General features: G+C 35.0%; 1 protein-coding gene across 1 annotated transcript in view; it reads right to left on the bottom strand.

The window, feature by feature from the left end:
• The window catches only part of Smp_143830 (putative ffa transport protein), a gene marked incomplete at its 3' end in the record, with an annotated part of 32244 nt that extends 5773 nt beyond the window's left edge, over positions 1 to 26471 (bottom strand). The window contains exons 1-6 of the mRNA XM_018790112.1: positions 26242 to 26471; positions 24519 to 24798; positions 21155 to 21499; positions 19545 to 19769; positions 7213 to 7422; positions 4380 to 4647 (exon numbers count right to left, since the gene is read on the bottom strand). Coding sequence (XP_018655488.1) covers positions 4380 to 4647; positions 7213 to 7422; positions 19545 to 19769; positions 21155 to 21499; positions 24519 to 24798; positions 26242 to 26417 — 1504 coding nt within the window. The 5' untranslated portion in view covers positions 26418 to 26471. The remainder of the gene's footprint in view (positions 1 to 4379; positions 4648 to 7212; positions 7423 to 19544; positions 19770 to 21154; positions 21500 to 24518; positions 24799 to 26241) is intronic.

Genomic DNA, 26471 nt, shown 5'->3' with positions numbered 1-26471 from the left:
TGATGAATGAGGTAGAAAGTATGAGAGTATTGTAACAGGATTCTGAATCAGAAATCCCAAAAACACTTATTGAGCTTAACAAACGGAATTACCATCCGTTAACCAGATTTTGATTTAAATTTACTTAGCATGTAAGTAAAATTAATTTGCCAATAAATACTATTTCAGACAGTTTAATTGCTAATTAGTTCCCATACACATTAATAACAGAAAATTCAACATCTATTATGTAACCCAGATGTTCGTTACTTGGTAAAAGATAAAGTGTATTATTCATTAATTTGTTACTGAATATTTAATGGGTGCGAAACATACCTTACGACTAACAGAGATCTGTGTAGGTTCTTATTATATGCTTATAATATATGCCTATTATATAACCGAATAAGTAATCCTGAAATTAAGAGTAACATTCCGGTAGAAATGGTGAGTCAGTTGATGAGACCGTAAAGCTTTTCAATCGTGACTTACATGCTTTGAAATATATCGAGGCAATACTCACAGTATGCACATATGCCAATAAGAGACTGATCAATTGCAGTCGTAAACATCAATGGGAAGATTCAAACAAACAATACCAAGTGAATTTAAACTTCATCCCATTTCACAAGCAAGTGGCTATCAGGACTCAGTAGCTGAGTGGATAATACGATGGCCTTTGAAGCGAAAGGTACTGGGTCCGAGCCCCAGAGTGAACATCAACTCTGAGATGGAGGCACATCCAGCTGAGGAGTCCTGAATAGGACGAAACGCGCATCCTGGATTCCACTGCTAGCCACTATCCATTTTCGCTAACAACAGGATAATTCAAATCCTTTTTAATAATGATACTAATAAACTTGAATTCGAGGAAAATAAAATAAGAACGTTCTGATATGAGCCCTGATTTAAATGTATGACATTATGTGAAATATAAACCTACCTACATAAAAAAGAACGCTTAATCAGTGACATAAAGATTATAATGATGAGTAAAAAAGAAGTGAATTTAACATACTAGTCATAGCCAGATTTTGACACAACCGTAAGAATATAGGACGTGCATAAGGAGGCAAGTGCTCTGTAAACTCTTTATTTATTCGATGAACCAAATTTTCTTCTTCTGTAGAATTAAGTTTTAATCCTTCTAATGCAATAGCAGCCATTCCAGCTTTTCCCTCTGTTCCAGGAATAGAAACACCGAATACAGTTCCAGTTAATGTTCCAATAGCTTGATCTAAAACACGTTCAACTTCTGCAGTGGATACATTTTCCCCATGCCATCTAAATGTATCACCTAACCGATCGATAAAGTATATATAACCCAAATCATCACAGCACATTAAATCCCCTTAAATTAAAAGAGAACAAAAAGACGTTTAAGTATTTTTTTTTTATGGGACAATTTAGCCAAGGAGTAAATCTTAGTCTCAAAAATATAATTTGTTAATAGTAATTTTGTATGATCTACCATAAATATATATATATATATATATATATAACTTAAAAATAAAAAAAACTATATGAGATGGTGGAGATTTGTAGCTCAGCTGGATGATTTAGGTGAGTTTCTGTCCTCTAAGCTGTATGGTTTGGTCGTGGAAAGATTTATGCCGACGATGTTCAGAAGAACAATTAAAGTTCCACGACCAAACCATCCAGCTCAGAGAACAGAACTCCACCTAAAAGCTATCTACATCAAAAATATCATAAATTGAAATAGGTTTACTCCTTCTTTCGATTACAATTACAACTTTATATTGATTTATGGTTAATTAAAAGACATTCGATAGATTCAAGATTAACGAAAGAGAGTGACAACAATGTTGTATGGGTTTAATAGTTAAACCGAACGACTTTTAATACAATAAGGTCAAAGAAGTCTAAGATGATTCATCTATTTCGGTTTGAACAAATGAGTAACAACATAAACCACCACACAACCAGTGTGCTTCAAACCTTAGTACAATACCCAGTATTAGAGTTACAACAAGTGAAAGTTGATTAAGATGATTTTAATAAAAGTACGAATGGCTTAGTAACGAAGTATTTATTCGAACCAGTAATTAATATGACATAATATCAGCTATGTAAGTAACACATTCGATACTGTGATATTACTATAATATTCAAAACTACGCCAGTATGAATTCGCAATATTTTCAAGAATTCTTCCAAACATAAATATGAATCTAAATGATTCAGTATCCACAAGTCTAAAACTTATGTCTAAAGTAGCATAATTAAGACGTTACAAAATAAGTTGAACAGAACTTATTTTGTAACGTAACCAATGTAACCAATGGTTGGAGACTCTAGGTGACATGGCTCAGAATCGATCACAATGGTGTAGGTGTATACACTCTTTATCTTCCCTTAAACCTTAAGATTAAAATTGCTTCATAACTTTCTTCCTTCCTATACTATATCCTTATACACAACCTATCTTTTATACACTACCACAACTAAATTAACTACTTCTATGAATCCGGTGTTCATCTTGTTGTGCTAACGGGGTATGGCAACTCGGACCGATGCATAAATGTGCCTGGTCCTGTGTTGTAGCTGACTGACTGAAGTTGTGCAGAAAGCAATTTTCCTTCCCAATTAGTTCTTCATTAAGGCTCTATCCTAATGTATAAGTATAAGGATAAAATCAATTGCAAATAAATGATAATTGATCATTTGAGCAACGTATCAGTTAGAAACTTAACGGATGTAGAAATAAATCTAAAAATAAGACAAGTTAGTCAATAACAAATTGTTACGTAAGAATAAGAATTAAGTAAGTTCGAAATCAGCAAATATGTAATGAATAAAATTGCTGCAAAAAAAATATTACGCAATCAGATTATTAAGTTAGATAGATAGATTGATCACGTAAAATGAAGTTAAAATTGAATAGCACTGAAATTGATTAATGTCCTTAAGTATTGAGCATTGAGTAATAATTGATAATAATCATATTCTATGTCTTGGTTCAGCAAATTTTCAACAGTAGTGAAGATATAAGTGACAGATGTGTCGTTAATCAAGTATTCAGCTTGTTTACGACAGTTTTTAGCAGGATTTAGATAAAATAGTATTGATATCCTAAAATCACGAACAACATGTAGTCATATTGAGAAAATTTATAAGTCTAATGAGTAAATAAATAGGCTGCAGTAACTTACTCGGACAATATTTATTTATTTTACAGAATTTACACTGACTAGTTTTATGGACTTGTTAATCACTTCTAAAACTTATTATTACTACAATTAAGATTTAACCGAAATGGTACAATAATTAAGAAGTCATTAACAGTTTGTTTCAATCTCTTCTCTTATCTTGTGATTAACCTAATAACCTGTATTATCACTTGTATTCTAAGGTCATACAAATAAAATGTACTGAGTAATATTTGTCCATATGACACTCCTTATTGAAATATAAAAGTTTTCTCAAAAAGACTTATCTCTTACACTAATTGATCACTAAGTATTAGCTAATGTTATGTTTATTTGACTTTTATTGCTGATCGAATCCTATTGACCAAGCTGCAATGTATCCACTAATCTACGTGATGGGCTATCATGTGTACTATTTTTAGATGTTAGGTAATTAGAAGTAACAAGTAGAAAACTCTGGACCCAGGTTCCGTGCTAGTTGGTATTCGTCCACAAGGCATATCTACCATCTTCAAGGAAATGGTGTTCACTGTTGAATTTTAGACCGAGCCACTAAGTTCCACAGCCTGAGAAACTATGACCAGGCTATTCGCGCCCAGATTAACTTTCTGTAGGACTTGAGGTATTTGTACAATGAATCTATTGTTGAGTCACGTAGACCATATTGCGGCTTGATTGATATAATTCAATCAACACTAAGAGCTAGATAAACATATCAGTCAATGCTGAACGATCAATCAATGTAAGTAACTAAATACTGCAAGAAGTCAGTTGTAAAACAAATAACTCAATGGTAACGTCTCAGATCACAAAAAGCTGGGTAACATCAGTTCGAAGCAAACTTGGAGGATTGGTTTTGTCTAAAATTATAGATTAATCTTTGCTTCTCATTTCCATATGTTGTTGAACTGATGTCCTTATTATTCTCACTCAGTTGTGTCAAGCCTAGGATAAAAGGTAATTTTAATTATCAACGTCTAGTCTAAACACCGTAACTTTTATAAAATCAATTAAAACACTCCTATATTCAATGACATTCTAAACACATTAGTGCTCATAAAAGAACTGTACCTATGACCTTGAAAAAAACTTTGTTACGCATCCCTATACTCAAAAACATTGTTAACAAAATATTCAAACAGTAACTGTATTTCTATGGAGTGTTGAAACAAGTAGCATTTCAAAATAGGCTCACAACATAGCAATGATATATATTTAATAACTTCTTACCAGAAGCAAACCATAAATCACCCTTGTGTAAAACATTTCGAATAATTTTCTTTTTGGAAGCTTCCGAATCAACATAACCATCAAACATTCGAAAAGGATTATTTGAACCAATACGTGCTACCAAATGGCCAGGTTCATTTGGTTCACATAGTATGCATAATCCAGTTACGGGATCTCTAATAGGTTCTTTAGTGTTTACATCAATTTTAATGATATAGCATGGATAAAAACCATCAAGGATTTTTGAAACATAACCAACTGCACCAAACTGAAAAAAAGGTAGGCAAAGAAAGCATAACAAGGTTGATGAATTTATAAAACAGACAATTATATTAACTGCTAGTAATTTTAAAAATCTACGGCAATATGGGGATGAGGTGATAAAATTTACGAAAAAACGAACTTTGAATTATGATAATTCTTTTCGACTAGTAGACCAAAGCAGACAAACAATGTCATCTTGTAAATCTTCGACACTAGTAGAAATTAGAAATATTTCATATTACGCCTACTAAAAATATAATCACGTCACTGAAATCAATGATGTGATCCACTAATCAATGTACCATTTCATGATAGTATACGCTAAAGATTAATAAACATCTAAACAAACATTAAAAAGAAATACAATCGAATAAATGCATATATTTAGAATAGTGATTTGTGGGAATTATGGTAATTTTAACAGTTGAATTCACGAGTCGATCAGCAGTGAGCACCCATGATCCCGCATGTGAGACTCGGACCCAGGACCTTCAGTCTTGCATGAGAACGTTTAACCTCGAGACACCTGAGACGGTCTCCAACAACGTTAATGTCTAACTTCAATCAATCCATGATTTTGCGCAACCCTTTATCCTTTGTTTGAGGTGGATAACTGTCCCCACCCGACACAGCTTGGACTCCACTAGTCAGTTTCTCACTAGAACTCCAGGTAATCTATCTTGGAGCTAGTCGCTAGTGAGCACATGATTATCAGAATGGGGATTTGTGGAGGTTGTCCTGGATTCGAGTCTCAAACGCGAGGTCGTTGGTGCGCACAGTTGAGGGGCCCCATATTAGGACGAAACGGCCGTCAAATGCTTCCGGGTTTTCAATGGCGGTCTAACTTAGATCAACTCATGAATTCAACTGTTAAAATTCATAATTGTTTATTTACTTAAATATATGCACAATGGTACAAAAGGATATTAAAATATATATGCACCACACAATTAAATTTTTGTGTGAGCTATGATACTGTTCGAGTGACCAAACTGAGGCAGGCAGCTTTCTCAGGAGGCCACTCCCCAAGCCTTTGACCCAGAGGTTTAATCCACACGGCAGTGGAACAACGTTAGGAGATGGAATCTCATGGTAGCCGGTGACCAGCAGGGAGATCTGACGCCATTCGTCCCCTCAGGATCCTGGAGCCCTTAAGCACTTTTGGAAAGGAATTAGAGTTTTCCAACTCCCCTAGGTGGGTCCACTGTACCCACCAACTTAGTTTAAGCACCGGACATTCGCCTTCAGTTCCCTCAATTCCGTAGACAATGAGTGCGCCGCAAGAAGGCAGTAAGACTTCCCTGACAGTGGCTATATGCGGATGGCCATACGAGAACATTTCTAGAGGGAAAGCAAACTCTACCCACCCTCGGCCGTACTAGGGCATTTGGGAAGCATATTCGGTCAATTATGTAATATACAATAATACCAATGTACATTTTCATATGCCTTGATTTAAATAGATAAATTAGGTGTATGAAAAAGCAAAAACTTAACATAAATTAACAGATGATTGAACTATACAAAGTATTTCATTTAGAAATTGAATAAGCTACGTTGCTGAAAAATTAGGCTAATAGATAAGTGATTGCAATACTCGACTTTCAGCCAGTAGATTACAGATTAGAACAGCTTTTCGGGTAATTAAGAACTTAGCAAGCTGAATAAAATTACTAAACCTCATGCAAACAATGTAGCTCAAATTCAGTCAGCCATATGCAACGTAAAACCTGATACACATGTACATCAATTCAGATTATTACACTAAACCACCATAAATAGATGGAACTATCAAGATGAATACCAAAGTAGTAGAAGTGATTGTACTATTTATAATAAAAATAACTCAGTATAGAGAATATGAATTGAGAAGACTGAATACATTCACGGAATAAAATGTATGAAATGATTTTGAAAGTTAGGATCTATGAGAATTCAAGGAGTGTATGCTATTGATTTTGAGCCTTGTCACTCATTTTCTACTAGCGGTTACTACAACCACGCGAAACCCAACCAGATAGCCAGCACCTACCAAGACGTTTCAGATCAATGGTCAGCAACTTCATGTAAAGATCCTAAATTTTAGTTTGAGTACTCCTAGTTTTTTTCTAAACTATTCCTACACAAACCATCATCGCGTCACGGTAAGCGGTTGTTGGGTATATACACAATACGCCTTCCAATCACTTCGATCGATAAACATACACACAATTTTCGAATACACTAATCTTTACTCAGCAAATAAGTAACATTTAAAAACGTAGAGACTAGTTTTGATAACAATAAAAAGGTAGGAACTGATTTTAATTGAAAATGAAGTAAAACATTGGCTCACTCGTTTTCAATAAATGTAATTTTCATTTTAATACGCAGAATAAAGAGTGATGATAATAACTCGGTGAAATATAGTTTGTTTAATGTGTATATCCCTGACTATCTAAAACTATTCTTACAATTGAGAAAATTAAAAAAAACTGAGATAACCAAAAGAGTGGGTAGGAACAATTTACATTTAAAAATGTCACAATTACAAATAAAAAGTAATTTATATTGATGGGCACTCCCTCACTTTATTATCCATGTTAGCAATATTAGCATTTGACTCTGTAGCACCATAAAATTCTCCAATCTGTTTTACATTGAAGCGTTCTTGAAATGCTTTCCATATTTGTGGTCGTAAACCATTACCGAATGCAATTCGTACATGATGTTGTTTATCTGTTGGTCTTACAGGTTGACATAAAAGATAACGACATATCTCTCCAATGTATTGAGCAACCTGGAATGAAAAAAGAGAAATTTAACTTAAAGAGGAAAAACAATAATTCCAATCTAATTGTAGTTCTTATGACAATTATTTGAAAAACAATTGGTCAGAAAGTATAAACATATGTAAAATGTGTTGTGATGGACGGTGTCCAAAATCTGATACTGATACACGGCGTGTTACGCGCTAACCCCTTCCTCACAAATGAACATTTGAGCGAGAACACAAGAGTGGGCGAGAAGGTGTATTGGGCTACCGAATAAAATGCACAAATACTCATTCATAAACACATAACACTCTATCCTTAGGAAATCGACTAATTTCTTAGCCAATGAAATGCACTTGTCTTCTAGGTCACTCCTGATTGCCATCGACTAACCTTTTATTATTTTTTACTGGCTCTCTATATCAAAACGACTTTCACATAAAACATAGTCATTTGTTGAAAAAATGAACTTGATCTGTTAAACAAGAGTTTATAAAGGTGATTGAATTTTATAGTTTACATTATACACTGACCTTAATTGAACATGTAGTGCAATGTTTCGCTAATTTTTCACCTCGATAACCGTTATAATACAAATCTCAACGAAGCATGAAATCAGAAGGCAAAGAGAAGCTGAAACTACAGTTTTTTATCAAATGGCGCAGGCCACAAAGCTACAAGCACACGGGTAAGTATCAGCGAGCAAGCGCGAGCAATTACATAGGCAAATTTATAGTCAAATTGTATAAGGGCGCAAAAAGACAAAGCAAAAGCTAATAATAAGATTTGAGTGAATACATATTTGAAGAGAAGAAGGAGTTATCGAATGGTATTTAAGCAATCAACGTTTCGGCTCGTCTGTCATATGCTCTAGTGATCATAACAGTACAAAGATATATGTGGATTGGTGAACAATTAGTGTTTCCATTAATTATTTTTATTTTCCTTTCGCTTAATCCTATCGTTATTACAAGTAATAATAATATATTAGTGAAGTTGACTCTTTTTTTTCCCAATTAATCAGTCAGTGAATTGTCTAAAAATCAATTTTGTTGCACTTCATTTCCCATTACTTATATGAAATTAGTTTGCAAGAGTTTGAACTTTATAGATTAGCTCCTAGCTATGGAATTAAGTGGTCTTATTCTCATTAACTTATCTATATCGACCAATTCATTGTAATTTAATCCCTAACTTATGTTTATTTAACGTTCAATGATGATTCCATGTTATTAATTTCAAGTTAATTTTTTAGTTGATATCACAGATTGCTAACCTTATTTAGATAGTTGTTGAAAATCAAGAAGCATTGAACAGTTATTTGCTGGTTTTTCAATTATTGCTTATGGCAACTATCCTACACCCAATTTCGATTATCGTTAATTTTGGTTAAGCCTTTTATTGACTTACTTAACAGTCATTGTTATTTGGATAGTAGTAATTCGTATATAAATTTGTACTGTTATGATCACTAGAGCACTTGACAGACTAGCCAAAACGTTGATTGCTTAAATACCATTTGATAACTCATCCTCCTCCTTATATATATATTCCCTCAAATCTTATTATTAACTTTTGCTTTGTCTTTTTGCGCCCTTATACAGTTTGACTATAAATTTGCCTATGTAATTGCTCGCTGATACTTACTCATATGCTTCTAGCTTTGTGGCCTGCGTCATTTGATAATAAACTATAGTTGCAGCTTCTCTTTGCCTTCTGATTTCATGCTTCGTTGAGATTTGTATTATAACGGTTATCGAGGTGAAAAATTAGCGAAGCATTGCACTACAGAATTGGCGACCCTGACGAGCGAACACGGACCGAAATTGGTAACTTAAACGTATGGACACAAAGCAATTTTCGACGATATAATCTAATTCCGAAAATTCAACGCGCTTCGTCTCATAATCGGATTATTATATGGATTATAATCATAATTGTAGATTTATTATATCACTATTTTAATTACACGTACGTTATCTTATAAACATTATTGAACGTAACCATAATAATCATAATAAATAACGATAAATAACAATTGATACATTGGTGCAATTTAGTAAGTCTGTTCTGTTTTGTTAAAGGAGTTTCCCGAACTTTTGAAAGTAACTTACAGTAATGCGGATTTCAAGCATTCCATTCAGCACTATATCATAACGAACGGGCCACCAATTAACGCAGGGCTAAGAAGACTAGCAATTGCAAAACAGGAACTTGACAAGTTGATGAGGTTGGGCATTGTAAGGCCTTCAAACAGCCTGTGGGCACCCCTGTTACACATGGCCCCGAAAAAGAATGGAGAAATAAGGCCACGTGGAGGTTATCGAGCACTCAACAAGCAAACAGTAGCCGATAGATATCCTATACTGCACATCCACGATTTTACTTACAGTATAGAAAGCGCTACTGTCTTCTTGAAGATCGACTTAGTTAGAGCATACTATCACATCCCGGTCGCTCCACAGGACATACCAAAGACAGCGGTAACGACCCCGTTTGGGCTATATCAATTCCTACGCATCTTTCGGACTGACTAGCGCAGCGCAAACCTTTCAACGATTTATCGACCAGGTCATCAGAGGTTTGCCCGGAGTATGCGCGTATATCGATGATTTACTAGTTGCCAGCACTACTATGAACGAGCATATACAGCAGCTACGACAATTATTCGTGCAACTAAAAGAACATGGCATTTCCATAAACGTTGAGAAGTGTGAGTTCGGAAAGGGATCCTTACAGTTCTTAGGCCACATTAAAACTTCTCAAGGTACTACACCGATCTCAACAGAAATCGATGCCATCAGAGACTATCCGTTACCCGACTCACGGAAGAAATTACGACGATTTTTGGGACTAGTAAATTATTAGGGGTTTTATTCAGAATTGTGCGGCAACACTTCAAGATATTACACCGATCTCGAAGGCCTGTATCGCCCCTGCTGATAATTGTAATGTCCTGGCGTGTCCCCGTAATGCATCTGTCAACGGTTGTCTATTTTTCCATCGCCCAGTAGACTTTTCATATAACGTTTTAGTTGTGATGGAGTTCTATGCCCCATTTGTAATTGGTTAAGAAGCTGTTCAACAGCTTGTTAGTCACTTAGAAAGACAGCTTCAATTACTGCTCGCTTTAATACGTCGTATGGCTTTTCAATGTCCGGTTTAGCTGACGCTTCTCGTACGCTATCTGCTACTTCATCTGGGAGTAGTGTGCTTATGAGGCCAAATTTACCTCTTTGAAAGTTAATGCGGTTAGCCAGGAAACAATTTTCGAGTCTAATAAACCAAAGCTGCGGGTCAGTAACTTTAAAAGAGGGGACAGGAAGATTAAGAGTCCTCACGGACGGGGTTTGCTGCAAACTTGACATAGTATTTTCGGAAGACATGTTTACAAAAGAAATTAAATAGTACACGAATATAATGTAAATGTCACAAAGAAAAATGGACGAACAAAAACAATGATAATAACAAATGATACAACTTATAACAGAACAGACTTACTAAATTGCACCAATGTATCAATTGTTATTTATCGTTATTTATTATGATTATTATGGTTACGTTCAATAATGTTTATAAGATAACGTACGTGTAATTAAAATAGTGATATAATAAATCTACAATTATGATTATAATCCATATAATAATCCGATTATGAGACGAAGCGCGTTGAATTTTCGGAATTAGATTATATCGTCGAAAATTGTTTTGTGTCCATACGTTGAAGTTACCAATTTCGGTCCGTGTTCGCTCGTCAGGGTCGCCAATTCTGTAGTGCAATGCTTCGCTAATTTTTCACCTCGATAACCGTTATAATACAAATCTCAACGAAGCATGAAATCAGAAGGCAAAGAGAAGCTGCAACTATAGTTTATTATCAAATGACGCAGGCCACAAAGCTAGAAGCATATGAGTAAGTATCAGCGAGCAATTACTTAGGCACTGGTTTTCTCGTTCACTACAATATTAGTTGTCAATAATATGAATAGTAACAATAATTATTACTATAGTAATGATAGTAATAATCACTAAAAATCAAGTTTATTAAGTTACACTCATTAATATACAAACTAAACAAAATTACATTATGAACGAATAAGCCATTATTAAAACTTACTATTTAATTACACAACATAGGAACCCATCTACAGAATTTAAAAGTGCATTTATTGACAAACCGATCCAAGAGCATTCATAGTTTATCATTACATATCCAGTAGCTTATTTGATGTGTATAACAAGACGGTTTGAATATTTTATCAGCTGTAAATACTGACAGATCAAACTACAATGAACCACCACCGAATAAGCGATCCCTAGGTTAAGGAATTGAGTCCCGAGTAAAGATGGCAAGTAGATTTATGTAGTAGTAAATCTTCATCAATTGAGGTGGTTGAGACGTGTGTTACGTATGCCTAATCACCACCTACCTCGATGATTCATGTTTTGTAATGTAGGAGTAGGCTAAAAAAGAGGGGCGGCCAGACGAAAGCATGGGATCAGTTCATGAAGTCACCGGCAACGGGACTAAGTCTTGTTAATAGGAGTAGAATACCCGGTTGGGATCTGTTTGATTATTATAGCCAATGTTTAGAGACCTTGAATGACATGGATCTAAGCTGTTTGCGAGGGCGTAAATGTATGCATTCTTTGTTCTGACCTTATGAATTCCTCACAAATATTTCTTGTTTTTATTTCAATAATTTATATTTTCTCGAATTGTATCTTCGATGCCTAATCTTTTTAATCCCCATTCATATTGTTACTACCTCCACTATTCTGGGATTCAATCTGATAATTCCATCTCTGTGCTAATGGGGTGTGGCAGCCTGAACCGATGTAAATAAGTACCAGGTTCTACGTTGTGACTGACTGAATGACAATGAATAGTGATGAATGATCTCATATAATACAATTTATTAGTCTGATTATCACTTTTTCTATAAACAAAAGTTGTAAAATTAATCTAAAGGGTTTATGAGGATAGTTGAATTTTTTAGTCTACAACACAAACTGGTGAACTTTAGTCGTGCTGGGCAGTGAAACAGTTCCTTACCAATGGCACTGGTAGATGATTGAATTATACTGACAATTAATTATGACTAAAAGTGTAAATCATTGGATGTCAACTCAGTGGTCTAAAAGTTAAGTGCTCAAGGTAAAAGCTGAAGAAATTAGTTTACATCAACAGTATGATCGTGGATGTGCACTGCTAAGAAGGCACATAATAGAATGAAACAATTGTTTAATACATCCTGATTTTTAATGATTATCTAACGTTAGTCCATGATATCAACTAGAAAAGTTGTAGAAGTTAAATAAATAAATACGCCTTCTTATGATCAGTTTAATACTTCCATTTAGGAATGATAGGATGTACAGTAAAACAAAAAACAACAAAAACATTAATTCATAGAAGAAATGAACATCATCAAAGGTTACACCAATACAGTATATTCTTGTCATATTTACGTCAAAATTTGACCCACTGTTCATATATATACATATATACATGAACAAATGTTGTTATGGTTCACTACTAATACAAACAGATACATCAAACACTGATTCATTTCAAAAACATGTGGTTGAATTGGTAAAGCAAAGAAAATTTAATAATAACAATAATAGTAATAATAATAATAATGGTAATACTAATAAATGCTATTCTAATACTATAAAAAAAAACAGTTGTTTAGAATATCATCAACGATAGGTTATTCTTTTTATGACAGGTTCATTGATTTGCAAACGTTTTGATAAGATTATTTACAGAGTCGACAGTGGAATAATTAAAAGAAGTTATTTCAAAAATATAGAGTTAGTGTATTTAGACTAAAGAATTAAAGTCATAAGGTTTCTGGAAAACTTTATATAGTTGAAATCATGAGTCAACCTGGAAGCACTGGACGGCCGTTTCGTCCCATTGTGGGACTCCTCAACAATGCGCATCCACGATCCCGCCTCGAGAGATTCAAACCAAGGACCTATCAGTCTCACGCGTGAACGCTTAACCTCTAGAACACTGAGCCAACATTCAACGGTGTTAATGTCTAACTTCAACCAATCCACTAAATTGAGCAACCATTCACCAATGTCTTCAGTGAGTTGATATCTCCCAATAGACCTGGTTGAACTCCACTGGTTACTGTTTCTCACTAGGACTCCAGAAAATACCTCATGGTTGCTCAACTTTGTGGATTGGTTGAAGTTAAACATTAACACCGTTGGATGCCAACCGGCTCAGTGGTTTAGTGGTTAAGCGCTCGCGCGCGAGACTGATAGGTCCTGGGTTCGGATCTCGTGAGGCGGGATCGTGGATGCACACTGCTGAGGAGTCCCACAATGGGACGAAACAGCCGTCCAGTGCTTCCAGGTTTTCCATGGTGGTCTAGCTTCAATTGACTTATGATTTCATCTACGTAAAATTACTAAAAACTCCACAAAACCCTCCTTTCTGATAGTTTCTAGAAAACGTTTAACCGATAATAATATGGCTAAGATGTTTATCATACAATAATAAATGATTATAGTGAAACTTTCCCATTCAAAAATTTAGCAAACGGATGAACACATCAAAGAAATATCAAACGCCAAAACCACATATTCTAATTCGTTCATTTATTAATTTATATCTTAGGATATTTATCACTTTATCTATATCATTGTTTAACTGTTTTGTTAACTATTCATAAATAGTTGAAACTGTAATACAGTCTAATAGATTACCACTTGGTTGATATATTTTATGATTATTATTATTGTTAAATATATCTATAATTAGTGTATAGACTTAATGAAATACTAGTGGAAATGTTTCTTTGCCCTATTAGTCTTTTTAACAAATGATTAACGAAGGATAAGAATTAAGGTCACAAAGTAATTAATTTTTCTCATCATAATACACATGAACAGGAATTAGGTAAAAGTAATAAACAGCAAAGCAGTAACATAAAAGGGATATAAAAAACTAATCAAGTATTAAACGTAAAAAAATTAGTATTCAATACTAGTAGAAATTATTATTGAAGTGTAGTATCAGTTTATTTAAGCCCATATACTTTATCCTAGCTACTGGCCAAGCCAATTCGCCTGTACATTGAGTCATCTTTTGATCTTGTTAATCATTTGCTTATTAACCTTGAGTACTTTTTATATGAGCGTATATGTGTACACACTTCGTATCTTATTCATCATATGTCTGTCACTCATTTTTGCCTGACTATAAATGTTGACTAACGCTTGCTTAAATCGAGTTGGCTTCCCAGCCATCTCCAATACGCATCATCTTTCGCCTCGCTCTCTCGCTTGCCGCTCACTCGCTCGTTCATATTCGCTCAGGTGTTGTTAGCTTTCGAACCTGAGTTATTCGACAATAAACTGTAGTTGCTGCTATCCTTTGTCTTCTGATTTTACGCGCCGTTAAGATTAGAATTATATCGGTTATCGAAACGAACGATTAACGAACGCGGCACTACAGAAGAAGTGAAATGGTAATGACTTAGGTGTTAAAGCTGTTGACTTTCAATCAGTGGATGAAGGGTTTACCCTTATCTATCCCTACTTCAGTCATTGCAATCAGGCAGTATCACTATCTAAAAACAGCGTAGTACGAAGCTAGATACAAAAATCTATGTTTAATATATGATTCACAACCAATAAGTGTACACAAAACAGGGCTAGTTAAGTTTACACGGGCAATTACAAACTTTCTGACTAATCGATGAAGAAGAGCTATGACATAATTATTAGTTGCTTTTTATTGAAAGCAAAACACACTAGAGCTAAGTTTCAAGCAATTTTATTTAATCACCAGAGCTTCCGTTGAAAATTACTCAACTTATTGTACAATATACAATTCGATCTGACAAAAACATATGAAAATAGACTGATAAAACACAGATTTAACTTTCACAAAATAGATGATAACGTTAAAATCAGTAGTAATTCTGATTCAAAGTAGATGAATATATAACCTGATCATATGAACTGCTTGTCGTACAACTATCGATTTAAATATAATTAATCAAACTGTATCAGAAGGCAAGCTCTAACTTGGGATCTTGAAGGCAAAAGAATAAGAGGAAGAACAAAGGACAAATTGTGTCGGGAATTTGAGCCAGACATCAAAAGAACGAATAACACTTGGAAACAACGGGGAAGGAGAGCTCAAGACATAGCTAGTTGGAAAATCCTGGTTGGCGGACTATGATCCACGAGGGGTAACAGGCATACACAGGTCGTAAGTAATTAAGAAGATTAGTATAATTTCAATAATTACACTTTAAGAATCACTTCATCAAATAGCAAGAAATTTACTGAGAGTTTGAAGTATTCTCAACTGTTCAGAGAATTTCACTTATCGGATTAAAACATTGTATGGGTATTAATGAAATTATAAACAATCTGAGTAAATAATTCCTTTATAACGTTTAGAATGTTCTGTTGTGATGATCCTGAAAATTGCTTGCAATAGACATGACAAGCTCAGCAAACATTAAGAAGCACTTTATCCAATCAGCGTTTGATTAGAAGTTTTGCTATAAATATCACGAAAGTGAAAAGTCACATGTAGAGTTTCTGATTAACTGATTAATACACTGCTACTATGTTTAGTAGCATTCTAGCATTTTCAGGAAAATGCAAGGACCTTTAAAATACTATAAAAACCCTATATTTTCTGTACATAGATGAATCTTTGGAGTCAAGTGCTTCTCGTATATTTTGTGCCTCTTCTCTCGTGTTCAAGTCGCTGTGTAGTTCTAGTTCGGGGGTTAAGAGACTAACTTAAGATCCGAATATAACGTTCAATCAACAAGACTTATCATGTTTAAATCAAACTACAGTTATCATACTAATCAATTGATTTCGACAGAAATTAAAAATAATGGTATAATTTAAAGTAAAATGAACAAAGGTACAATTCAGATAAATAAACAATTTGATTATTGAAAAATTAAAGATTTATAGCTTAGCCGGAGGAGGTCAGAAAACTAAACTCCACCAAAAATTACACTTAGAAATTGACATTTCTTTTAAAAATAAACTGCGTACGAGAAACTGAGTGTCGTATCTGTAACAGCTTATTTATTTTATTCTACATTAGACAATATTATAACACTTACACATGTATTTCTTTCTGTTGATTTGTGTAAGAAACCGAATGTATAAACAGGATGGGAAATATTAAATTCATGTCCTTATTTCCATATCTCATGATAAAGCCAAAAAAATGACTTACTCAGAAGGATAAAATTAGAAATAGAAATGTTCCACTGCCCCCAAATGCCCTGGTACGGCCGAGAGTGGGAAGAGTCCGCTCTCCCTCTCCAAATGCTCTCACATGGACACGCGAATATATAGCCTCTGACAGGGAAGTCCTACTCACTGCCTTCTCGTCGCGGGGGTGTTGTTTACGAAATTGAGAGGACGAAAAGCGAATGTTCGGCGCTTTAACTGGGTTGGTGGATACGGAGGGTCCACCTAGAGGAGTTGGAAAACCCTGATTCCAAACCAATGGTGCACATGGGCTCCAGTATCCTGAGGGAACAAATGGCATATGAATCAATCGTTGGTCACCGGCTACCATGGGACTGCATCTCCTCACGATGCTCCACTGCCTTGTGGAATAGACCTTCAGGTCAAAGGCTCGGGGTGTGGCCCCCTAAGAAAACCACCTGCTTCAGTTTGGGCACCTGAGCAGTATCACAGCCCTCACACAAATCAAATGAGATTTGTGAGGCGCATACTTATCTGGTGCTTCCTTGTACCAATATTTATGTGTTGAAATAAATAAGTAAAATACTAAACTGAAATTAAATTAAAACACTATTCATACGTTCATCAGCGCGAATAAGTAAAAATGTATCTTTGTTTATGACTAATATAATTTACTGAGGTAAAATTGTATTTTCTCTTTCAAATATCATATTTAGATTCTTTTTTCCCTACCCTAAATTGATTGTATACGCTTTTATTCGAGTTTTTTTCACATCTTCACATTAATAGGTACTTTATTTGATGAACTAAATATATGAAATATGGAATTATCAGTCCGGGGCTTTGTGGAAATTGCAGTCTTTTAACAGTTGAATTCACGAATCCATCTAAGCTAGACCACCATTGAAAACCTGGAAGCACTGGACGAAACGGCCATCCCACTGTTGTTGTTTTTTTTATTTTCAATCACTTATAATAACTTTTATGAATAATACCAAAAAGGTTTTACATTAAACGCATTGATCACACAACAGATTTGTAAATTTAATCAGTTCTAAACAAGATGAACTCTGATAATATGATACATTGCTGATAAGTAATAAATGACTAGATTTTTTGCATACCCTCTGATAATATTAATCAGATATAAAACACAATGAATAAATGTATTCGAATAGGACATTGACAACATATATGTACATATAAATGAATGAATGGGGTTATTCTAAAGTAGAGTAATCAATAAAGAGGAAGGAATGTATGAAATAACAATTTGTTTTAGTAATTAGACAATTTTAATTGTTTAAATTGTCTTTTGTAGATTGACATTCGAAAATCATTTTAACCGTTTTATTCTTACATAAAACCGGAAACTAACAAATAATTTTAAGGGGGTTGTTTGTGGAGATTTTTAGTAATTTTTATATATAGTTGAAATTATGAAGAGTCCCACAATAGGATGAAATGACTGTCCAGTGCTTCTAGGTTTTCCATGGTGGTCTAGCTTCAATTGACTAATGATTTCAACTATATATAAAAATAATTTTAACTTAAATAGTCCAACTTATCATAATTAATATGTCATTTTAGCATGACAATCTAATCTATTCATTATTATAGTAAATATTTTGATTAGTTTATATTTCAATAAGTAGTCAATCATTTCCATCACAACCAATGATTATTGCCATGTATGGAAAGACGTTTAACTTCTGTGATACAATCACCACTATCGTAAATGTGAAACAACATAAAATATTTGTTAAAATATATTATTTCACATAATACACTGTAAACTACATCTATTTATTACTAATTTTTTTGTGGAACAATACTGTAGTTTGATTGATAAGAATAAATTAGGTATTTGAATTAATAATTGAGTAATTGAAAGTTAAGTGATCATTCAAAAGGACTACTAAATCATTTACAGTATGTTTAACCACGAATTGTCTTAGGAATTTCAGTTTTTTAGAAAATGAGTATTGAGTGGGTTAGTGATGAATCAGTGGATAATGACATCATGTTTTTAATTAATCTTCACTTTAAAAACTGGTTGTCGGTAAAAAAAAATGGAATGACAAATATTTAAGCTTGTCAGACCACTGAACGCAACTTAGATGGTTTGTTTCGTCATAGGATAGTAGATCTTGAGGTCACCAAAAATATCATTACTAAAACTACTTAAATTACCATCTTTCCGTATCAATCAGGTCTACTTTCGCCCATATCTCCCAATTAGTACTTATATCTTATTACCTTATTCGATAAACCATTATATTTTCTAAGGTCATTTAAGCATAATTTAATCAGAAGTGATTGCTACTAGAATTTCTTTTTCTCAAGCATGAAGCTTTTTCACAAAGATCAGTCATTCTTTCTTCGATCTTCATCAAGTTGTCGAGTTAAGTGTTATTACACCATTGCTCATTATGTATAAAATATTTGTGTAAGATCAATAATCATGTAATTTCTGTTATTCCGTTTATATTATCTTCAGGACAGATGATACGGTTCAGATGCACTCACTCTTTACCTGACTTTAGATTCTAAGCTTCAAAACTATTTTATATCCTTAATCCTGTTAATTTATTCATTATCTATGCCTGATAATTTCTTTTTAATATCACATACTACTACTTTGACTACTTCGGTATTCGTCTTAAATGATGCTATCTCGCCGTTTTAATGTAGTGTAATAACTTCAAACGATGCATATACTTGATAGGTTCTATTTTGTTTATGATTGGCTAACTGGATATGGGTAAGATGAACGGTGTAGTTAGGGATATCAATAATAAATCATTTGGCGAGATAAACAAGTGACTTATAGAAAATCGACTTAAGAGTAGTAAATATCGAAATGTGATTACAATGGGAAGGAAAATAATGTGCTGAAATAAATATAATAATAATAGCAATAACTCACCGTGCATTTATATTTTACACAATCTGGCCAAAACTGTGATGCAGAGAATTTCGATCTTATTACAATTGTATTACCATTTAGTAACATTTGTCCGACTCCACATATTCCACCAGCTGTATGATATAACGGTAGAGGATCATATATAATATCGGATTGCTTAATACCAAATGAGTATTTAGTACCAACAACCATTAGAGTGTAGCGTAAATTCGTCACAATAGCAGCCTGTGTTGATAAAGATGAGATGAAAAATAAATAGTAAACTTGAGAATAACGAAATAAAACGTATTCAGACCGGAGAGAACATGAGATCAATATGTTTTCCATACACATTTGAAATTCAATGCAGTCTCTGATCCAGTAAAGTACCAGAACTGATTAATATAAATCTACATGTTATTTTTTAAAGTTTCATTGTAGCAAAGTCTTAGTTACTTAGTTTAATGGGGATGAATTATTGAGTTTTGAATGTTTATCTTTTTAGACTTATTTCACAACATTTACGAAACAACAAACAATAATTAGATATTAAATCAAACTATCTTTACATTTAATCACGATCATGAGTTATTTAGCCCATCTCTGGGTTATTTTCATCCATAGAATAGTTATTAATCAGTAGTATATCTTCACGAAAAGAAACAAATTACAATCTAACTAGTTAAATGAATTAAAAACAACTTGACTTGCCTCAGCAAATCAAACGTAACTTTTTCAATATAAAATCTAACTGTTGAACACATTCCTCATGATTTGTAAATAAATGTGTAAATATGTTTAATATCTCACAATTCTAAAGGTTTCTTTAAACGTGAATGGTCGATATTAATTACCTTTAAAAGGATTAAATCTCTTTAAAAAAAACAGCAAGACATTGCATACAGTTAATCTATAAATATACAACCATATGAACGACTATTTTAATCCTTCCGCAATAAATGTCTATTTACTAATCTATATCTGCTTTTCAAACCCAAGCATAATCAAAAATTCACTTAGTATTGTTTGTTTGAATATTCCAATTGATGTTTTTAGGACTGAAACTGGTCAGTCTCTAATTGGCATATGTGCATAATGTGCGTATTGCCTCGATATAGCATGGTAAGCAAAGATGGATAGTGGCTAGCAGTGGAATCCAGGACGCGCGTTTCGTCCTATTCGGGACTCATCAGCCGGATGTACCTGCATCTCAGAGTTGATGTTCACTCTGAGACTTGAACCCAGTACCTTTCGCTTCAAACGCCATCGTAATCAAAAATTTCCTGATATAAAATGTACTTTTTTTGTTCTGAATATTATTCTTTTTATGATTTTGAGCTGATGAGAATAATCCAGTAACAAGTGAATCTACATTAAATTTTAATAAAAATTTATGGGGAAAAAGGAAATGTATAAAATTTAACTACATCTGGACGGCAGTAAATACATTTATGTTCTATAACCTGATTATAAAGATGAACACCGTCAAAAAAAATGAAAGGCAGGTCGGAAACTGAGCTGTAATTAAGTACTGAATGGTTATGGAAGCTAGCATGCTACAAATCATTTTATCCTGTAATAAAAATGAAACGACAAAAACGATTAAATATGTAAACATAGCTTTTAAATACCTTAGGCAAACCAGTTGTACCACTGGTATAGACGTAGATCAAATGTTCACGGGAATTAGCAATTCGTTGGAGTGGAATTGGAGTACAGTGTGGAACTTGTGCAAGTGCTATATTCCAGCTACATGTTGAAGAAGTTGAATTGGAATAGGCAGTTTCTGGTAAACTACTTTTCTCATCAGCTATCCATATCGTCTCTAATGATAAATCATTATACTCATTGACCGTTTCAAAAGTTTTTTTCAAAGAGGAACCCACAACTATTCCACGCGCATTCAGCGTTTTAATACAATTAATAAGTGATCCTTTACAAAGATTAGTATTTATCAAACCAGTTGCAACACCGACCTATTAAATTAAGAGAGTACATACATGTTTTCTAAACAAAACCAGTTATTAACGAGAAACTGATGTTCTTAGATACGTATACTATACAGATGTCCTATCAACTTAAGTACAGTGTTCAGTACCTCTTTAGAGGCAAACTTCATCTACCATATGCTGAACTAAGTCTCGACTGGCTTTATTACCATCTTTAAGGTGTGTTATGCGTAATCTAGAGAATAGCTACACCAAATTTGGAAACCAAACCGTAAAACTGCTTAGACTGTTCTCTGTTTCGCTAAGTCAATATTGTCTATTATCCTTTGGCGTCAGTAGACTCGTGTCTAAAATCTGATGTCATTTATATTGAGTCAAAAATGATCAGTTTCTATTGCTGATCTATAGGAAACTGTGTTTAACTTCTTCAGTGAAGTATTGTAACACAAACTACTCATCCTGACCATTATTTCATGATAAACGGCTCATTACACTTTTGCGATCGTTTCTCCGTCAGTCTTAGTACTACAAGTAAACATCACCATTGTCTATTCCAAGCTTCGTAGTATGTTAGAAATTGTAAATAATGATTACTTCGGGAAAACTAGTTTATTTGGATCTTCACCTTTAAATATAAGTGATTTCTATTTATTTATTATTTTATTTAAACACATATATATTGGTACAAAAGGGCACCAGATACATATGCGCCACACAAAATAATGAAAGTAGGAAGAGAAAGGATGAAAAGATAAGGCGGACTAAAATGTACAACCAGAAAACTCTTTCAGTTAAGAAAGTTAGAACCACTCTTTATGAAGAAAGTAAAAGAAGGTTGCAGCAGGATCGCCACTGGCTTCTATTCTGAGCCATATCTGATAACGTCTCTAGCCACTGTGTTGCACCATCTCTCGGACCCCAGCCAGGGAGTCGTGAAGGACCAACAGAAGCCAGCCCTTTGCAGCTCTCTTTCATGCCACGACACCATGTCATACACTGACCTCCTCTCCGCTTTTTCCAACCAGTCCCAGGGTCGGCAAATAATGCACGACGTGGAAGTCTCTGGGACGACATTCGTAAAACATGTCCAAGCCACCGAAGTCGGTGTTTCAAGATGGTGACACCAATTGAATTATCGTCTCGGCGCCCGAACACACGATGCCAAACCTCTGCATTACTAACATAGTGTTGCCACTTGATGTCAGCAATCCTTCGGAGACAACGATGATCGAACACAGAGAGTTATCTAACATCCTCAACTCGGAGAGGTCAGGTTTCACAAGCATAGAGCAAAACTGCTCTCACCGACGCGTTGTAGATCCGACCTTTGACAGCCAGACTAACATCACGAAGGCGCCAAAGATGGCCCAGATTGGCATAAGCCGCTCTGGCTTTCATTATACGTGCATCAATCTCATCACTCACGCCACCACCAGCACTTATGTAGCTACCTAGATACACGAACTTCTCAACTACTTCAATCTGCTCACCATCCAGGGTGAGTACAGGATGAGAATCCTGCCAGTCTTGTAGGAGTACTTTGCACTTGGAGGGTGCAAAGCACATGCCGTACCTGCGGACACTGATTGCCAACTGATTAAGTGCGGATTGCATGGCTTGAGCATTATCGCACAGTAAGACAATATCATCCGCATACTCAAGGTCGAGAAGTCGTTCTCCAGGCAACATATCCACACCGCCATTACTTACATCCATCAGAGCTGTTTCCAGGATGTCGTCGATAGCAAAGTTGAAAAGGAATGGTGAGATCGGGCAACCCTGCCTAACCCCACTGCTCGAATGGAACAAGGGAGAAAGGTGGTTGTATGCCCTCACTCTGCCTGAGGTGTTCGTATACAGGGCCCTTAAGATGTTAATGAACTTCTCAGGCACACCCTTCTTCAATAGACAATCCCAGAGAACAGTCCTGTCCAACGAATCGAAGGCCGCCCTGATATCAAGAAACACTACGATTGTTGGCCTGCGATAAGTATGACGGTGTTCTAACATTTGGCGGAGGGTGAAGATGTGATCAATGCATCCTCGACCAGAACGAAAACCAGCCTGCTCCTCGCGAGTCAATCGTTCTCGGGTTTTAAACAACCTACGAAGAATGATAGAAGCCAATAGTTTGGACGCAATCGAAAGTAGACTTATCCCCCGATAGTTATTGCAGGAACAACGTGAACCCTTTTTAAAGATAGGGACGACTATCGACTCATTCCATGATGTTGGAACACTTTCTTCTTCCCAAACCTTTCCAAACAACACAGTCAATTCCTTAGTCAGAAGGTCACCACCATCTTTAAAAAGAGCCGGAGGTAAGTCATCTGGGCCAGGTGATTTGTAACGTTTCAAGAGTTGGAGTTCCTTGCGGACTTCTGCCTCGTTTGGTGGATCAGTCGTCACCGGCCATGGGGGGCAGGACAAGCTGGTTGATGTTGCCGGAGCAGCAGGCCAGTTGAACTGCCCTTCGAAGAATTCCGCCCATCGTCCAAGACGTCGAGAGATATTAGTGATTTCTAAGCCCTAAGAATTGTTAAGCAATAATACATATCGCGGGATACTCCAAAACAACCGACTGTCTTTGCGTATTAATATTGCTGCTATACACTTACAGCAGATTACAGATACAATTCTGTCCGGTACTTTTATTTAAATAGTACATCTAGCTGATGCCCTAACTGTTACTAGATGATCAGATGAACTTTATAATTAAACCAAAACTATATTACCACGTATATATGGAAATAAATTTTAGTCTGAAGCTAGGAAATATCAATCTTCAAAATTAGTGGAACATAAGGAATTCATTTTTAATACTATTGTTCATTGACTTGGTACGGAAGACATATAGGCCGTGCACCGATGATCTCAGGTGTATTGTAGTGGCCTTGAAAACTATAAACGTACAAAGTAAACACTACGATAGGTTAAACTTCACACATTAGTATGGCTATCAAGTACCACATGAATTTAGTGGCATAATATCACAGAAATCACTTCCACAACACGAAATAAACTTTTAAAGAAATTGATAACTTACTTTAGCTGCTCCTAACCATATCCCAATATATGCCGGACAGGAATTCATAAACAACAGCAATATATCACCTCGTTTAAAACCACATTTCGCCAGGTAATTCGCTACTTTATTTGAGTACGCATCCAGCTGCCCAAAGGTCCATACTTGGTCCTCAAAATAAATAGCAACCTTTCCTGGTCCCCGTTTTTTTACGGTATATTTGAACATGTCTGAAAAATTTTGTCCCGTCCATTGGAGCCAGAGAATATTTAACTGAACCATGAACAAGCATCGTAATCCACTATTGAACAAACAATATTATATGATCATTCAAACTAATACAATCGTAATGTGGATCAGGTTGTAAACTTTCGAAACACCTACATAAAATTCCCAACCTGCTGTCCGGAAAGACGAACATATAAAAGTGGGCCTGATATTACGCATCAAAGTCCTTAGATCTAAACTGCAAAACTGGAGGAAAGGCCAACCAAGTTGAAAAGAGAAACGAACAATTAGAAACGAAAACTCGAGTGATTAGTCGAAAAATAGTGAGTTCATCGGTGGCTTTATCATCTACTGATTAATGTGCCGTCGATAGGAGGCGTTTAGATTTATTTCTTATGTACCATAACTCCGAAATTCGGACACCTGACACCATAGACTACATCTCTGGGCTACACCATGAAAATAGACCAACAAGGGTTATTTGACACAATTTTTGTAGTGACTAGATTTTCTGCCTGCACAGGCTCCAGTCATCATCCACTAAGTAATTTTGAGTCTTAGGAAGAAACACCAAGTCGACTGGCTAAACTGTCATCACAGACTGATGGACCTGAAATATAACACGCCTGCATAACTGACATTTACATGTAATTTTTAACTGGCTGATTCGCTTTTACTGATAGTCACGGTATGAAATGAGCTGACGATGCTAAAATTCAACAGGTTATGGATGAAACCATAAATTTAAAAGAACTCAGAAATATCCCGCGTACGTTGAATAAAATAGAAAGTTACGAAAACGACTATAATACGTATTACAAGACGACGGAATACTTCAATCATTACGGTCGGCGACACTACCAATGCGAAGACCAGCACCGTGATTCCTGATAAAAACATACAACTGAAGTGATGGGTGGATTTTTACATTCCAATATATCTTGAGTAGTATTGACATACAGATCCGAGCTAATATTAGATTCGGGACCACACTAGCATTAAAAAAAGAAACTAGAAAACGATAGCATTCAAATCATACGTTTAGGGCGATACTGGTCCCTATTTATTAACTGCTTCCCTAACTAAATGTGAAATGATGTAAAAACTCATGAAGTTCACTTAACACTGCACTATCCTTCATATGCAGATGAAACCCATCCCATTATTGGTTGCAGCGTGATATTTTAGCTAGAGACAGGATACTCAGGATTTTGGATAATATACAAAATGACAACCAAGATAGAAGTGTAACAGCGACTAACTTCATTCGAAATGGTGAATAGTAAACTTTGAATGAGCTGAATAAAGATTGCTGCACGAAGATAAATTATCCAGTTAAACTACAATTAAAAACAGTCACACGCAAAATGCAGGAAGAAAATACGTCTTACTCATAAGAGTATTGAAGTTAACGTAGATACACTAGAAAAAGTAAAAAACAAACTTATTTCAGACTACAAATATGATTTGAAAATTGGTATTGACATGAACTTTCATTTTGAACAAAGCAACTTACACAAGGTCTCTGAGAATAGTTAAAATAAAGATACGTTGATAACGCCATCCTCCCAAAGGTATATACAATAAGTACGAAGCGACAATGGATTCAAAAAGCGGCCTCTTAAGTAATAATCTGAGTGCGAATATGGATAAATGAAAGACGAAGCATGGTTGCCAGTTGATCGAATGCATTGCACACCCGAACGGCCTTTCGAAAGTACACTTAAAATTCCATTTTAAAATTTG

This window comes from Schistosoma mansoni, chromosome W (genome assembly GCF_000237925.1).
Source record: "Schistosoma mansoni strain Puerto Rico chromosome W, complete genome".
Classification (NCBI taxonomy): Eukaryota; Metazoa; Platyhelminthes; class Trematoda; order Strigeidida; family Schistosomatidae; genus Schistosoma; species Schistosoma mansoni.
The sequence above is the reverse complement of the archived record's forward strand: the minus strand, read 5'-3'. Positions and strand labels throughout refer to the sequence as shown.